This window comes from Procambarus clarkii, chromosome 55 (genome assembly GCF_040958095.1).
Source record: "Procambarus clarkii isolate CNS0578487 chromosome 55, FALCON_Pclarkii_2.0, whole genome shotgun sequence".
Classification (NCBI taxonomy): Eukaryota; Metazoa; Arthropoda; class Malacostraca; order Decapoda; family Cambaridae; genus Procambarus; species Procambarus clarkii.
The window spans coordinates 26712686-26731465 of record NC_091204.1 but is presented as its reverse complement, the minus strand read 5'-3'; the positions used below and the strand labels follow the sequence as shown (position 1 = coordinate 26731465).

Genomic DNA, 18780 nt, shown 5'->3' with positions numbered 1-18780 from the left:
TGACTACGTTCAAGAGAACCCTGTGAAGCAGGATGATAGGGGCTGGACAATACCTGTTTGATGTTGAACTCCTCCAGTGTCCTTTTGAAGAGATCACTGGTGAAGGTGGTACCACAGTCACTATGAATCTCCCTGGGAAATCCGTATTGAGTGAAGATCTTCAATAGATGTTTTATAACCGTAGCAGCCGTGATGTTCTTCACTGGAACTGCTATGGGAAATCTGGTGGTAGGACACAGGATGGTTAGGATGTAGGCGTTACCTGAACTGGTCCGAGGTAAAGGACCAACACAGTCTATTATGAGTCTGTGGAAAGGTTCCGCAGGCACCTGTATGGGAATCAGTGGTGCTCTGGGAATGGAGACGTTCGGTTTGCCTGCCATCTGACATGTATGACACTGTTTTACGTACTGTTTGACGTTATTTACCATACCTGGCCAGTAGTAGTCTTGACGAATCCCATGGTAAGTCTTGTTGAAGCCGTAGTGGGAGAATGCTCCGTGGGCCAGGTGTAGAATAGTGGGCCGCAGGCTGGTGGGAATCACAAGTTGTTCGATGTTGGCCCAATCGTCCTCCTCCTTCAGTTTACTGGGTCTATATCTGCGGTAGAGCAAGTCGTTCTCTAGGAAGAACCCAGGAATACTGTCGGGTTGAGTCTCAGCCTGGAAAAACAATGGTGTTAAAGTAAGATCTTCCCTCTGTAACTTACGGAACTCCAACTTGGTCAGATGCGGGGGTAGTTTCTGAGGGTCTTGAGGGACAGCGGTAGCAGTAGAGTCAGCTGGCTGTGGACGTGCGGCTTGTGCACGGGTGGTCACGAGAACCGGAGGAGAAACTTCATCACTCTCTTGAACCTCTGCTGGAACATACTCAAGAATAGGGTTTATTGGCACAGAGTTACACACCTGGGGTTTGTCCATGACGATCAGGTTGGTCGGTTGCAGGTCTTCTGCCAAGTCGTTGCCTAGGAGAAGTTGCACTCCAGGCATGGGAAAAGGCTTTTCCCTGACGGCGACTTGGACTTCCCCGTTCACGTAGGGACAATCCAGGTGGACTCTGGCGAGAGGGTATGGAGTGGTAGCAGTGAGGTCAGTGATGAAGACGGTTTCTCCGGTGTAGACGATGTTGGGCACAGCCGACTTCAAGATGATCGATTGTAGAGCCGCTGTGTCCCTCAAGATCTTCAATTTGAAACGTCCCTCCGGATTTGAACCGTTGGCAGAGACAGTTCCAGTATACAGGTGGTTACTGAAAAGAGAAAGATCATTAACATCAACACCAACATTCATCACAGGCTTACCGGACTTAGGAGGAGTTGGTTTGGGTCTTTGTTGGTCAGTGGTTCCCTTGTATTGAGACTTACCACACTTGTCTATGGTATGTCCATAGAGTCTACAATACTTGCAGTACAGTTGTGAACCAGCTTGATCGGGGCTCACCTTCTCGTAACTGTACCACGACTTCTTACTGGAGGATGGTTCGGGTGTCAGCCGGTGGATGAGGCTGTAAGTGTCAGCCGACTTAGCACACTTCAGGTAGTCGGTTTCTTCTTTATCTGCTAAGTAGAGGCGGACAGGAGGCGGCACACGTCTCAAGAATTCTTCAACAAGCATCAGGTTGACGAGTTCTGTAAAAGTAGAGACATGTGCTGCTTCCAGCCATTTCATGAAATACCTCCGTTTCGTGTTAGCAAACTCGAGGAAGGTAGTGGTACTTGCCTTCAGGTGGTCACGGAATTTCCTTCTATAACTTTCGGTGGAAAGTAGGTAGGCGTCCAACACTGCTTGTTTCAGAGTGTAGTAGTCATTCTCAGACGCCAAAGTACTGAGTGTGACTGCAGCTCTACCTGTAAGATGGACTCTGAGAAGTGTGGCCCATTGGTCGACAGGCCAACTGAGTTGATTAGCAAGGGTTTCAAAGGTGGTAAAGAACACATCAACTTCTGCTTCTACAAAGGATGGCATTAACTTACTTGCATGTGATATATTAAAACTGACGGGAACATTGGCAGTAGCTTGCTGGCGTTGAGTGAAGTGTGAAGTTTCCAAGGCGATTTCACGTTGACGACACTCTAGAGCCAGAGTCGCTTGTTGCTTGTCATGTTCGCGTTGTAACTCTAACTCGCGTTGTTTGGTTTCGAGCTGTAAGCGTTCCCGCTCCTGGAGTGTTTCAAGCTGTACTCGCTCACGTTCATGGAGCAAGGCGACCTCACGTTCGTGGAGGGCGAGTCCACGTTCGTGTTCTTCTCTCCTCAAGGCGGCCTCGCGTTCTCTGAGGGTGATTTCTCGTTCTTGTTCTTCTCTCCTCAAGGCAGCTTCGCGTTCTTGTTCGTCTCTTCTTATGGCAGCTGCTTCCCTTTGCTGCTCACGCTCAATCTTGGCCAGCTCTAGTTTAAGTTTCATCGTTGCCAAGTCAGTTTTCTCTGCAATATAGTAAGTTTCATGAGTTTCAGAGTCTATCTTACCTTGCTCTAAATAGTAATCCAGCAACAGGTTGTGTAGGTCATTTTTGTTGGCTTGGTAGGGAACTTCTAGTTGATACTCGTGTGCAAGAGTTTGTAATTCAGTCTTCTTGGCACGGCTTAAAGTCCCTATTTCACCTGCTGGATTTGTACGGAAAGCTTGGAGACGAAACATGGTGAAATTAGCAAATAAAGGTACACGAATATTCAATAGTGAATGTCAGAAACAGGACAACGTGGCAACTGGTACCTATCCTGTGAGATCTTTAACAATTAAAGTTAAGTAAAAGATGTTAAATGATTAAATTAAATCAAGGGCGCAGGAAATCTTGTACCCGGTACTCATGTAAGAGGATAAGGGCAAGAAAATCCTACTAACAAATGAAACAGAGTTTCGAAAACAAATGAAACAGTTAAATGCTTCAAAAGTAAAATTGGTAGTCCAAGAATGTAGGCATACCTTGCCACGTCTCTATAGGACATAAAGCAAGTTTTTCCTACTGAATTTAATATGATACTTACAGAATTAGCGAACTTTTGTGCTCTGAAAAAATAAGCTAATTCCCTACCGTTGTATGTATCATCATCTCTGACTGACGTGTAGGGGTGCAAGGTGTCAACTGGTGACGAGAACTGCTGCTGAGGTCCCAATTCAGCAACTAAAGTTCGAGTTAGAGGAACTATGGCCCTCTTTGTCCTCCTACAGTCAGATTGCAGAAGATTGGGTACTCTTGACCCGGGGCAGACCACAGTACTAGGGTACCAATATGATGATCTGTCAGAATGAGAAATATTCAAGGGACATAGATGGTAAACACGAGTAATAACACGGAGGGAGAGATGACCAATTAAGAGTATGACTGCGGCCTACAGTCACCACGTAATCCAAAGTTGTCTCACCTTCACTATATGTTACTCTCGTAATGCACAATACACCGCACCTTATAAAAAATGAAATTGAATATGAAAAATAGTAAAGCTACGTTAACAAAGTTAAATACGCTTACCATAAATTACCACTTGGCACCAGTACCTGAGTGAAGCTCCCGGACAGGCCCCCATATAACTTGTGACGGTAACGCGTTGGTGTTCGGCTGTTTAAGGCTAGGGGTATGGCCTCGTCACATAGTTATAAAAAAAAAGAAAAAACTGGAACTTCGTCTGTGGTAAGGTAAGGAGAAGACACACAAAACACAAGTAAACTTTAACAATGAAATTTTAATTACGTTAAATAAATCAAAACATGAATAAAATGCACAAACAAATTCTTATAATAAAATCAATCAATCAAAATAATAAGAATACTTAAATGACACAATGAAAAGTTACGTTAAGGCAAAATAACAAGAAGTGCAACACAAAGTTAAATGGAAGGTGCTGGAATATTGGCTTTAAGCTATCACCTCTCTCAGTACACGCTAACGTCTAGCTGGGAGGAGTGATAACCACGAAAGCACTGAACATTCTGAGGTCTGAGGTCGTGGCGACCCCAGACATCAAGTAGTATGGGGGGGCGAGTGCAGGTGCAGCCAGACCGGCGACCAATCAGCGGGGCCGGTAGCGATCAACGAGTAGTTTGGCGGTTTGAGTCTGAACAGGTGTCTCTGGCTGCAACGTTTTGCGCTCTGGCAAGCCTTGCTGGTGTTGTTGTCGTTGTTGGACATTTCTTCCATAGTAGTTTTATATAACCACAACGACGTAATTGTGGAGGGAAGAGCAGGCTCAATCTCTTGAAGGAGATTATCGTCACAATATATATACAAGTAGGTACATTGGGTTTGTGAGAATACATTGAATAGTACAGTATTTACAATCTTGTAAAGCCACTAGTATGCGCAGCGTTTCAGGCAGGTCCTTAATCTAACAGATAATTTTAAGTAGGTAATTTCTATCTGAATTGATAAATGATAATAAATACATTGTTTACATACATACATTACAAATACATACATATAAGCTCAAAAGCTTCATTGAAGGTTGTAACAGAACCCATGAGCACCACACCAGAAAAAAATACAGTTTTGATATTCCAAGAATACGACTTAATCAAACTAGAAATGCTCTACAAATCAAGGGACCTAGAATGTGGAATGATCTTCCCAACCATGTTAAAGACTGTACCTCTCTCAACCAGTTTAAGATAAAAACTAAACACTACCTAATAAATTCACTAACCTACCTTACCCCTCTATTGTCAACCCATGTCTGTTATTTTATTTTTTTTTTAATCAACACCGTTTGTCAACCTATTGTATTTGTGCTGCTTTTTCAGTCATGTTCCCCCTTTTTTTTATCTTTATTTGTATTTGTTCTCAACACATTTTATTCTTTATGCTTAATTAGTATTATGTTCTAGATATTAATGTTTTTCCTGCCCGAAACGCGTTCCGTAATAGTGGCTTTAGGCATTGTATGTACTAGCTCTATCTATATATCGATCCATTAATGTAACATTACTTGTATGTATGTACCTTACCTGAATAAACATATTTATTTATTTATTTATTTATTTATTTATTTATACAAGTTTAACTCTGGGGATATCAAAGAGATATTTATTTCTGGTGTGGTGATAATGGGTCCTATTACATCTGTCCAGGAAGAGTTTCAGAGCAGGATTTGCATTTAAGAACAGGGTTTTGTAAATGTAGTTGACACAAGAGAATTTATGGAGTGAGATTATGTTTAGCATGTTTAGGGAGTTAAACAAGGGGGCTGAGTGTTGTCTGAAAGCAGAATTTGATATTATTCTGATAGCAGATTTTTGCTGGGTGATGATGGACTTGAGGTGGTTTGCAGTGGTTGAACCCCATGCACAGATACCATAGTTGAGATAGGGATAGATTAGTGTATAATATAGAGAGATGAGAGCAGGGTTAGGTACATAATATCTGATTTTGGAGAGTATACCAACTGTTTTAGAGACTTTCTTAGTTATGTGTTGTATGTGGGTACTGAAGTTGAGTCTCTTGTCTAAGAATAGACCAAGAAACTTTCCATCATTGTTATTGCTAATGTTTCCATTGTCATCTGAAGCTGAATTGCATTTGTAGATTTGCTTCCAAATAAGATGCAGTAGGTCTTTTCTATGTTAAGTGTTAGTTTGTTGGTTGACATCAATAAGTGGACTTTTTTTTAGTTCATTATTAACAACATTACAGTATTTAGTGTATGTGGGTTGGGGTTGGAGTAGATGAGTGTAGTATCATCAGCAAACAATATAGGTTTCAGAATGTTAAGAACATATACATCCTGCCTTCCCATCCCTAGCTACTGACCCATCACAATATACATCCTGCCTTCCCATCCCTAGCTACTGACCCATCACAATATACATGTAGTAGAGTGTTTTCTGTAGGCAATTTTCTAATTATACAATCAAATGTTGCCCTCAGCTCTCCTATTTCATACATACTTTTTTTCTTTTGCAAGGGAGTCATTACTACATCTACATTACAATCCTCCCATGGTGGTGTGAATTTTCTCTTGGGCACAGCAATACACTCTGTAATAACATCATACTTAATAACATTAGAACATAAGGTATTCATATATGCTCTTTTCTTCATCATACATTGTTCAGTACTTCCCACCTTTTGAACTGAGAGGACCAATTCATTAGCTCCCCCACCTCTCATTAATCTAATGGCAGAAGCTACATTTATCTCTGCAATTCTATCCCCAATACTCTGCAGATTCAACTCCATCCTCATTTTCTCAATCATAGCATTTCTTGGGCATCCTAAGATAATTCTCATGGCTTCATTTTGTACCTGTGGGAGGTTGGTGCTGGGGTTATTGTGGGAGGTGTACTGTGGGAGGTTGGTGCTGGGGTTACTGTGGGAGGTGTACTGTGGGAGGTTGGTGCTGGGGTTACCTGTGGGAGGGTGGTGTTGGGGTTACTGTGGGAGGTTGGTGCTGGGGTTACCTGTGGGAGGTGTACTGTGGGAGGTTGGTGTTGGGGTTACCTGTGGGAGGTTGGTGCTGGGGTTACCTGTGGGAGGTGTACTGTGGGAGGTTGGTGTTGGGGTTACCTGTGGGAGGTGTACTGTGGGAGGTTGGTGCTGGGGTTACTGTGGGAGGTGTACTGTGGGAGGTTGGTGCTGGGGTTACCTGTGGGAGGTGTACTGTGGGAGGTTGGTGCTGGGGTTACTGTGGGAGGTGTACTGTGGGAGGTTGGTGTTGGGGTTACTGTGGGAGGTGTACTGTGGGAGGTTGGTGTTGGGGTTACCTGTGGGAGGTTGGTGCTGGGGTTACCTGTGGGAGGTGTACTGTGGGAGGTTGGTGCTGGGGTTACTGTGGGAGGTGTACTGTGGGAGGTTGGTGTTGGGGTTACTGTGGGAGGTGTACTGTAGGAGGTTGGTGTTGGGGTATTCACCTAGTATATCTTGTTTCTGGGTGTACTAACCTAGTATATGTTGCGTGTGTGTGTATACTCACCTAGTCTCACCTAGAATATCTTGTGTGTAAGTACTCAACTAGTACTCACCTAGTATACCTTGTGTGTGTGTATTCACCTAGTATATCTTGTTTCTGGGTGTACTAACCTAGTATATCTTGTTTCTGGGTGTACTAACCTAGTATATGTTGCGTGTGTGTGTATACTCACCTAGTCTCACCTAGAATATCTTGTGTGTAAGTACTCAACTAGTACTCACCTAGTATACCTTGTCAGACCTTGCCTATACCCTATACAGACCTTGTGTTTGTGTACGATCATATGTGGCATTCTTCCAAGAAAAGGAGTTAGAAATGAAACGGTATAATCAGATCCTTTTATACAACACATTGAGAAAGAATAAAGGTTAAGTGTGGTATCAGTAAGATTTACACACTAGTCCACACTTGCGTGGTGTACAATATGTGTGTGTACAATGTAAGTGGAGGCAGAGTTGGAGGGAGGGAAATGTAGTTGGTGGACCTGTGGTCAGGGTGGCTCCAGAGGTAGGGTGTCAAATTTCAGTGTTTATGACAGGGTAAGGGAATGGTCGTCGGTGGTCTTGTGATTCAATATTTTCTTGTTGTCGCTAAGTTACACTTTTTCAGGTCTATATAGTACAATGGCCAGTACTCATGTACGTAGTAATCCTTATTTCTTTATTGTGTATTATTCTAATCTGCTTTTGTGTCAAAATTTTCTTCAATGTACCTGTAAACATTTTTTGTCAATTTTTTTTGTTAATTTATCTAAAATTTTCTGTTAGTTTAAGGACTTGCCCGAAACGCTATGCGTGCTAGTGGCTTTTAGAATGTAAATTCAACTTCATTTCTATATTCTCTGTTAACCCCAATGTATATATTTCTTGTATATAAATAAATACAGTATTCTCTGTGGTTATAGTGTCAGTTGGGGGTTAATGGGCCAGGCCGAGCGTGCCTGTGCCCCACAAATATCACCCTTATTGCTGACTAGTTGGTATAACGGCTTTTCCCAAACCTCTCTCTCGCCAGAATTATACTGGCATGTGAATATCTTTGGCAGTTGATGAATCCTAAATATAAATAATAAATAAATAAATGTTTATTTAGGTAAGGTACATCCATACAAGAAATTTTTACAAAGATTGGTGGACTTATAGATAGATTCATACATTGCATAACTGCATGGCATAACTGGCAATCCCCTCACAGTGTTCAAGTGAGAACTGGATAAGCACCTCCAAAGGATACCCAAGTATGCCAAGTATGCTGCCCTGAGGAACACCAATGTTGATGAGTAGGGTGGGAGAAATTGAATTATTCACAGAAACATACTGGAGCCTGTCAGTGAGGTAGGATTTGAGGTATTGCAGGGGATACAAGACACTGATCACTGGTCTCCCATTTGGTCCTCATTGCTTTATCTTACTATTATTGAATGTCAATAACCGTATTATGCAATTTCAATTTCTTCTATTGCTTTCTTTATTATGCACCCCATACCCATCCCGTGGGCCGTGGTATAAAGGATTACAGAGGCACATAATCGGTTCAGGACCTGAACCCTCTAGTTCGTTTAGCTAAGCAAATAACAATGTTTGACGCTAGTTACAAAATTATTAATGTTGTATACACATGTACACACACACTCATACATACATATATATATATATATATATATATATATATATATATTATATATATATATATATATATATATATATATATATATATATATATATATATATATATATATATATACATATATACATATATACATATATACATATATATATATATATATATATATATATATATATATATATATATATATATATATATATATATATATATATGTATATATATATATATATATATATATATATATATATATATATATATATATATATATATATATATATAATTATACCAGTATAATCTAATAATATATACTGGTCTAATAAAATAATTAGACCAGTTAATACTCTCACTCGTTGTGTTAGGATATGTTAGCTTGATAAAACTGACTGTTCATTGTTGAGAAATGTGTTAACAAACAATATATCTGACTTATCAAGACTGTAGCTTGCTTAGCAAAAGGAACTTTTTTTAAATTTGGGTTCAGTTTAACTACCGCTCAAGGGATGAGTAATTGGGGCATAATAAAGGAACTAAGCTGATAAAATGAAAGATGGGAAAACAACATTAGAAAGATAAACTCGAGAGACGTTTTCATGTTAACCCGAAAATTATTTGAGGAGCAAGACAGACTGCGGGTCAAGCAATTGGTCTTTATGCTATCGTGATGGGGGATCAGCCATTACACGTGTTAATGACTCTTGTATAGTTGTGTAGTTAAGGACATCAGGGTAAAGGGGTAATGGGCATTGTGGTTGATTGTTCTACCTGGGAATCCTCCACTGTTTTATATCTTATGTATGTATGTATGTACTAACCTAGTTGTGGTTGCAAGGGTTGAACTTTGGCTCTTTGGTCCCGCCACTTGAATACATACACTTTCCATACACTTGAAACTGTGTATGGAATCAGCCTCCACCACATTACTGCCTAAAGCATTCCATTTATTAACTACTCTGACACTGAAAAGTTCTTTCTATAATCTCTCTGTGGCTCATTTGGGTACTCAGCTTCCACCTGTGTCCCCTTGTGCGTGTACCACATGTGTTAAATAAATGTATGTATGTACGTATGTATGTATGTATGTATGTATGTAAGGAGAGGGAGAGAGGGAGAGAGGGAGAGAGGGAGAGAGAGAGAGAGAGAGAGAGAGAGAGAGAGAGAGAGAGAGAGAGAGAGAGAGAGAGAGAGAGAGAGAGAGAGAGAGAGAGAGAGAGAGAGAGAGAGAGAGAGAGAGAGAGAGAGAGAGAGAGAGAGAGAGAGAGAGAGAGAGAGAGAGAGAGAGAGAGAGAGAGAGAGAGAGAGAGAGAGAGAGAGAGAGAGAGAGAGAGAGAGAGAGAGAGAGAGAGAGAGAGAGAGAGAGAGAGAGAGAGAGAGAGAGAGAGAGAGAGAGAGAGAGAGAGAGAGAGAGAGAAAGAGATGAAGATCGAGACAGAGAAATAGATATAGACAGAGTCAGGGAGAGAATGTTAGACACAGAGACGTATAGATAAGGATATGCAAAGTCAGTGAGAGAATGACAGAGATAGAGCGAGGAAAGAGACAGAGAGATAGGCTGACACAGAGAATGTCAGAAACGAGGAGAGGCAGAGACAGAGGGACAGGGACAGACGGACAGGGCCAGAGGAGGGACGGGGGAACAGAGGGGGAGCAGTGGGACAGGGAGGGAGACAGGGACAGAGAGGGGGACATGGACAGAGACAGAGGGACAGAGACAGAGGGACAGGGTCAGAGAGGGGGACCGGGGGACAGAGGGAGGAGAGGGGGCTGAAGCCGTAAATGCCAAGACATTACTTCCGTTTAAAATTAAGCCGGAATAATCCTCAGGTATGTGGAGGATGTGGGAGGCCTTTGATCAACCACCGACTTCCTGCCCCGTCGACGGGGCCATCAGCCCTCAGTGTGCCCTCAGCCAAAATAATGTGAAACATGTATGTGGGTGTATTAAATATTTTAATTTATTATTTCCAAGATTTAGCTGTTAGCTCTTGGACCCCGCCTTTCTAAGCGTCGGTTGTCTAATGTACCGACTCTCGGCCTCTTTTCCTCCATCATATCTAAACAACATATATTTTTATCTAACACACTCACACATCCCCAAGATGCAGCCTTTAGCAGCTTCCTGACTTTCAGGTTCCTATTTACTGCAAGGTGAATAGAGGCATTAGTGTGTGTATGTTTGTGTCTGTGTGTGTGTGTGTGTACGTGTGTGTGTTTGTGTGTATACTCACCTAGTTGTGGTTGCGGGGGGTTGAGCTCTGGCTCTTTGGTCCCACCTCTCAACTGGCAATCAACTGATGTACAGATTCCTGAGCCTACTGGGCTCTATCATATCTGCATTTGAAACTGTGTATGGAGTCAGCCTCCACCACATCACTGCCTAATGCATTCCATCTATTAACTACTCTGACACTGAAAAAGTTCTTTCTAACATCCCAGTGGCTCATTTGGGTACTAAGTTTCCACCTGTGTCCCCTTGTTCGCCTACCACCCGTGTTAAACAGTTTATCTTTATGTACCCTATCAATTGCTCTGAGAATTTTGTAGGTAGTGATCATGTCTCCCTTACTCTTCTGTCTTCCAGTGTCATGAGGTGCATTTCTCGCAGCCTGTCCTCGTAACTCATGCCTCTTAGTCCTGGGACTAGCCTATTGGCATACCACTAAACTTTTTCAAGCTTCGTCTTGTGCTTGACAAAGTGTGTGTGTGTGTGTGTGTGTGTGTGTGTGTGTGTGTGTGTGTGTGTGTGTGTGTGTGTGTGTGTGTACATGTGTAACACACACGTACTTATGTGGTACGTATGTACTACATAATTGTAAGGCGTTTGCTGAATTAGAAAAGTCGGCTAGCAGTCCACCCTTAACGACACAATTAACTCATTACATAAAAAAATACGTGGCTGTGCAACAGTGTGTGGGAATTGGGGAACTGGTGTGCATTTAGACGACTGGTGAGGACCAACAATGACGTAGAAGGATGGCACCAGCGTCTGAATCAAAGGGCAGTGAGGGACAACTTGGCTTTATATATTTTAATCCCCTTACTATACCGTGAGGCGTCCCTGGTAACCTTGCAATACCAACTGGTTTCTGATCAAAAGCTAAAGTCCAGTCGCCGCAAGGGCAATAAAGAGAAACAGGAACATTTGTGGAAGCTTTGGGACCGTTACGAGGAAAAACCTAGTCTCACCTAGAATATCTTGTGTGTAAGTACTCAACTAGTACTCACCTAGTATAAGCCTTACGCAGGTCCACAAATAACCCAACAGGGAACTCATTTTTATCAAGAGCTGCATGAATCAAGTTAATCATACTAATAAGTGCATCGTTAGTGCTTTTTTTGGGTCTGAAGCCATATTGGCAAGAACTAAGTATATTGTGTTTGGCTAGATAAGAGTAAAGCTGCTTGTAGATTAGTTTTTCAAAAAATGTTGACAAGTTAGGCAGGATTGATATAGGTCTGTAGTTGTTAACATCTGTGAGATCACCACATTTGTGTACAGGGGTAACTCGCTTTTTTTAGGATAACTGGAAAGGTTTGGAGTTCAAGTTCAAGTAGCTTTTCAAAAAATGTTGACAAGTTAGGCAAGTGACCTGTTGAAGAGCATGAGAATTCTTTGGAGACAATTCCTAACCTATACTTCTTCTCATGGTCATGTTTTTTATTAATGGGTTTAAGTATTCCCTTTGTAAGCAAGGGATTGTTAAGCCTTTTGGTTATGCTTACAAAAAAGTCACAGGACAGACATTATCAGCAGCAGTTATAAAATTGTCAATAGCAATTATTTGATGAACCATAGATGTGTGGCTCCTCTTGCATGATGTAGAGACTATATCCATTGATGGATAATACCTGATTTTATTTACCATGTATTTAAGTTACTTGTAAATGACTTAGGTTTAGGTTAGGTTTTTTTAATTAAACCAGCCAGGATGAGTGAAGCCATGAAGGGCGTTTTTATTAATTAAAACACCCAAATGTTGGGTGCTTCAGGTGTTGTTCCTCTTGGATGATCTTGTACCTCTCTGTCTCACACCTGTAAGAATGAGTGATATGGTTAAGGGGGAAACAAAGTGCAGGCAAGGCAATGGAGGCCAGTAGTAATCTTAGGGCTAGGATAATTAGAAATTAGAGAAATTAAGTAAGAGAAATTAGCAAGAGAAATCAGGTAAAATTTATTATACTTAACTTTTGTATCATCAGTTTAGTAGTAAATCTTCATCTTCATCATCATCATCTTCACTGTCACAAAGCTCCAGGTAGGGCTCGGAAACATCAACATCCTCTTCCTGGTATCCAAATAAACGCTTTGCATCACTCAGCTTGTCAGAACACAACTTTTGCCCTTGCTTCAAAAGAGCCAAGATTCCACTCTTATTTTTGGTTGATAGGTGCTTCTCTTCAATAGTGTACTTGTTAGGATCCTGTAATATATAGACTATTTAATGGGGTTTAAGACATTTACAAATTTCCCTGAAAATACTAAAGAAATTAGAATAAATAAATAAAGTTTTCGGTAAAAGTTCAAATATATGTAAAACACACCAGTACAGTATATGAAAACCATGGAATTGTCTACCTGTCAAAGTTGTAAATAGCAAGACTTTACTCAAGTATAAAATTCTGCTGGATAAATGTTTATGAAGAACTGAATTGCAACACACATTTAGGCTGTTAGCTTACCTTGCTTAGATATGAAGGAAAAATTCCACATAACAACTCTTCAGTATGTTCGGTTAAAATCTCTCTCTTATTCTTGTAATATGCGAGATAATGCAGCATTTCTTGAACAGTGTGTTGTTGCTCTTCTCTGGATCTCTTCTGAAGCTCCACATCTTCTACTGCCTTCTTTTTTTGAGCAAGGGACACTAATAAAAGAGGAAAATTATATTTACTGCAAGTAAACTACAACTCAATTTAATGTAATTACAGTTTAGGTACTTGCATTATACATACTATACATAGTTTATTGTGCAGTATCAACCTGATAAAAACCTACGGATTATGATACTGCACCTATTTTACAAACAGTAGTGATGATATTTTACTTCAAAAATAAGTAAAGCTTATCCATTATGCATGCTAAATGTTAGTTATCTTGATAAGGCCGAATTGTAACCCCTGATAAAATGAGATGTAGTTACATACCATTTTGGCTATGATGAGGCAATAAATTGTGCCATGGCAGGATACCTTCTATTGCATCCTTTTCACTGAGAATTTCAGAGTTTTCACTATTGTAGATTTTTATGAAGCCTTGAAGCTTTTTCCTATCACACTCATTTCTGTGCCGGAGTGAAGAGCGCATTTTACTGGATGCTGCAAATAAAGTTTTTTGGCTGAAAGTTTTAAAGTTGTTAAAAAAATTTCCTCATCATTTACCTACATAGAAATTATAGACAAGAGCTAAATAGAAATTGCTTCAGAGTTAACAAAGAAATAGTAAGCCTACCTGCATCAGTGGCAATCAGATTTTTGCGATGCCTGATAGAGTCTGCAACTGCCTCGATAGAATATTTTATGTTCTTCGAGGTTGTTCCAGTGTTTAACTCTAACTCCTTACAAATCATTTGTAGGTCAGATTGCCATTCTTGAATCAATGACTTTTGAACATCAAGTTTGTCGATCTCATTTGAAACTGTTATTTCCGTCTCTCTGGCCTATTTGAAAATATAATAAATTTAATGAACAAATCACATTAACCGTGATGAGTGGTTCGAACCTATGGGCTTGGCATTCCCAGATGCTTGCTGTAGTTGAATGCGCCACAACATGGTCAAAAGAATTGCAACCTAGGGTACTAATGAACCCACAATTCAATTTGTTAATTATGCACCCCCATACCCATTCCATGGGCGGTTGTGCATGCAGTTTCCCATGTACTTGGTCTGTGTCCTCCAGTAGTTTTACCTCTGATGGCCCTTTCAATACACATAGAATTCATATTATTGTGATATATCAATACATGGAGAAAGACATTGAAATGGGGGCATCAAAGGCAGAACTACTGAATGACAGAGACCGAGTTCATGGGGGAATTGTGTGAAACCTGGTTTGGCTTCAGTGGAAGCCTTGGGATCCTTGTGGGTGCAGTAGTACTCCAAGTTGCAATTCATCTGACCATGTCGTGGCGTAGTGAACTAGAGCATGCATCTGAGAACACTCAGTGCATGGGGTTCAAACCCTCATCACAGTTCCCGTGATATATCACGATACTGTGATTTCTCTGTGAACACATTTGATATAACTCGGAATCATACATTTAGGTTAATTAAATACTATATACTTTATACAAATTAACCTTATTGTTATATTGAAAAAGTTCAAGCAGTTAATTCAAGGAAATGGTCGCTAATTTATAATGGAAAATATATGTAGTACATGATCTGAACACATAACTAACCTATAAATGCATTATAATACCTTTCACATATAAATGCATTATAATAAGTTTCAAAATAAATACAAATAAATAAAATAAATATATATTATTTTTAGTACCTTTCTGAGTCGAGTAACTAATGCACGAGCCAGTCCATCAATTTTTCGATGGTTCCAAAAGACTGCACCCTCTGTGAGTTCTTCTGTTCTTTCTGAGAAAAATATTTATAGCAATGAACATCTTGAAGAGCATAGATTAATAACAGTTTCATAACATACCTTTACTCACCACGACCAACTCAAGTTTGACCAATATGTTTTCATTCTTTTATTGATTATTTGAGGGAGTTGATACTTATTGAATACTGAATACAAATCGCATTATACTGATTACAGGGCAGGTAAAATAATAAAAAACTTGATCAGATGAACCATATAAACAAATACCAGCTTTCAGCATGTTTTTAGTTGTAGAGTTGTATCGTGAGAGGTATGCAAACACTTGCTCTGCCTCTTCCCCTAAAGTCATGCCACTTCCTTCTTCCCACCGCCCTCCATACAATACCTTTAACATAAAAGTATACAGTAAAAAAAAATTCAAATTACTGTACAAAAATTAAAAGCCTCCTACTATATTAAATGATACGTATATCATTAATCTTAAACAATCAGAAATCTTAAATTTTTTTACACAAACTGTACTTATTATATTTAATGTAATGTATACATTACATTAAATTTAATTAGTATACATAAATGTATACATTAGTATACATAAATTTATACATTAGTATACATAAATGTATACATTAGTATACATAAATGTATACATTAGTATACATAAATGTAATGTTATATTTTTATTTACCTGACAATACCAAGCATGTCCTTTTGCATGTAGGACTCCTAAAAATGGCTTTGCTTGACCAATGTGAAAATGTGATTGTTTCTGAGCCACAGTTAAGGCCCATGGCCAATATTTGCAACTTATGTCTTGACAAATAAACTTTACGTATTTGAAATACATAATTTGCAAATAGTGGGCATAACTGTACAGCTCTCCTTGATACATATTCAAGGTGTGGAGGATAATACCATGTCGACAGGAGGCCATGCTGATTCCTGTTTCATCCAAACTTTGGAATGAAAGAGGCTTATTTTGAGCAGCTTTCCATGTAGACACTCCACACGTGTGCTTACTCTGTTAAACAAAAATATTTATAGTAACTAAATAACCAGTTGGTGAGCATGATTATAATTATGTAGGACGGGTAGAAGGTAGAGATTATTTTGCGCGATAGGCATTGTTGTTGCACATAAAAATTTCTATGGGTTATATTTCCTTATTCAATATATATAAACTATAATGAAAAAATACAAAAATAGCCACCATATGTTATAGTTGCCAAACAGTTATTAGGTAAAATTGAAGGTTTCTCAATATATAATAAAACTCACCTTAGTTTTCAAGCTCTGAATAGTGCCAACATGAGCTTGAACATCTTCATCTTTGCTGAAGATACTATCAGAATAATAGGGGTTTCTGATACCTCTGCAATGATAATTCAGAAATAATTATTTATTGTCTGTAACCACTATAATATTAAACAATGGGTAATGGGGGTATCAAAAAATGTTTTATATGAAGAATTCTGATGCACTGCTAAATTTTACATAAAACAAAAATTTACATGGTGTTAGATAAATAAAATGATGATATGGATGCAATTGAAAGGCAAACTATAAAGACATACTCAATTAAAAAATATGTCATATGACAATGTATATTTATATGTGCATACTTTATTTATAAGAACATTAATTTGAAGACAATATAATTCATTATAAAATAGTGTGTGTAGAGAACAAAAGAATACTATACATTAAGTATCTGTAAAGCACATTTTATTACCTCCCAACTTTGTTGTAACGATACAGCTTCTTGTTGCCATCAATATGTACTGCTAAAGGGGTTTTATCACAAGCAGGACACTCATTGTTAGCTTCTCCTCTAATTTTTCTCAGCTCATATTGCTGGAATCGCCATTCGAAGAACACTCTCTTCGAAGTTATATAATTAATGGGTCCAATCTAGGAATAGAATTTTTTAGATGGTGACATTTAAAATGCATATTATGACATAAGATAAATAAACAAAAAAAGCATTCCATTTTGTGTTTGAACAAAATTAAAAACTAATTATTAATAAATGAATATACATTACTACAAAATTTTGATAATTTTTGTATTGAAATATAAAACTGAAAATATTATGAATAACGGTATCAAAACATACACGCCCACGAGAAGCACCAAAGGATTCCAGTGCAGTGACTAATGCCCGAAATGATGTTCCGGGACAATTTCTTTTTATATGGTGCCATGATTCAAGCAGACTGGTGCTGTAGAATGTGCTGCTCTTTCCTAATGATGAATAGAAACCAGACTTGTGCATGGTCTTGCCTAGTTGTTGATGCTCATATCCACAGTGGCATGTATAGATTGGAGTATAGAGGTCATACCTTCCTGTAGTTTAAAATACAGTGCATTGAGTGGTGTGGCGACTTGCTAAAATAGTGATGTAAAAATTAACATTTATAGCAACAAAAATTTCAAAATGTATTGTGATTCAGGAATATCCGGTAATGGAAATAAAAGGGTAAATTTTAAAGTTTATTTACCCATTATAGTGATGAAGATGCAGAGATTGCTGGAGCTTAAAATTTTAAACTTGCAATCTGTGCAGTTGGGGCAAGAATTTGGTGGTTGGGCTGGTACAACAGGTTCTGGTAACAAAGAAAAGGAAGACAGTTTGACAAAATGAGTTTTATGGAAAAGAATTTCAGACTGAATATTTCATTGTTTCTTGATTGTACAAAATATTGACATTATTCTCCAGATAATGACTGAGAAATTCACAGAAAAGAAACAATCAGACGATTAAATCAATCTATAAAACCAAGTGTCAGGTTTAAACTTTAAGACTTCTCCAAATGTTGTAATGACTGAAATGAAACATTTATTCATTTTATTTTGTTATACCAAGATAATCGTAGCTCTAGACTGGGATTGGGAAGTAGAAGTAATCTCGGAACAAAGTACGGATTTTATACAGGTATCGTATACTTACTCCAGTGAAAGATATTTCCTTCAGGGCACACAGTTTGTGTCGGGTGTAATGGCTCATAAAGCCATTTTTCCAATATAATCTGTGGTGGAAAGGCATGAGAAAATGTTGCATTTGGTCACAAATGTGACAAAAATGCAAAACAGTCTTCACATTTGATGCTTGCCTCACAATTTGTACATTGTACACAAACTTTACCTGATGAAAAAAGGGGTATTTATTTATACTAATTTTAAATACTGTATACCTAACATTTTAAACAATCTGAAGTCTAAATGTATTAATAGAGTGTCATTAATTTGCATATGATGCTTATTATACAGTATAACCTTAATGAACACAGCAATATTTAATTTACCTTTATCTGGAACACCCAACTCAGACAATGTCCAATCGAAGAGCATTGCCCTGCTTTCTCCCCAATTAATCTCTGCATTTTTTCTTCTTTTTTGCCAGTCAGAAACACTTGGCTGAGAATCTTTAATTTGTTCAAGTTCTGCAGCAAGTACTTTGAAATATGGGATTACAAATTAGTAAGAAAAATTTGTAAGTGAAAGGAATGATTAGTATAATATGTTAAACAAAATTTCATAGGCATTAAGCACAATTTTTGTACATAATATTTATGACGTGTGTCCATTAAATAAACCCTCATTTAAATACCAACAAATGATGTTGGGACATACCAACATCAAATGATTCCAAAGTTTCTTCACCAGCTGCCAAATAACTGAGTGTACGTTCTACCACTAGT

At 38.7% G+C, this 18780-nt stretch overlaps 1 protein-coding gene and 1 long non-coding RNA gene across 2 annotated transcripts; both read right to left on the bottom strand.

Annotated features, from left to right (window-relative positions):
- Window positions 1-12506: 12506 nt before the first annotated feature.
- Window positions 12507-13375, bottom strand: LOC123759476 (uncharacterized). The gene is made up of 2 exons (XM_045744581.2): window positions 13202-13375; window positions 12507-12942 (listed from the first exon to the last, which is right to left on the bottom strand). The coding sequence occupies exons 1-2, from the start codon at window positions 13298-13300 to the stop codon at window positions 12718-12720; spliced, it is 324 nt and encodes a 107-aa protein (XP_045600537.2). The 5' UTR covers window positions 13301-13375; the 3' UTR covers window positions 12507-12717.
- Window positions 13376-16898: 3523 nt separating this feature from the next.
- On the bottom strand, window positions 16899-18507 carry LOC138352836 (uncharacterized). The gene is made up of 5 exons (XR_011222909.1): window positions 18385-18507; window positions 18030-18224; window positions 17581-17685; window positions 17196-17425; window positions 16899-16990 (listed from the first exon to the last, which is right to left on the bottom strand). It is a non-coding gene; the product is annotated as an uncharacterized lncRNA (long non-coding RNA).
- Between the last annotated feature and the right edge of the window lie 273 nt (window positions 18508-18780).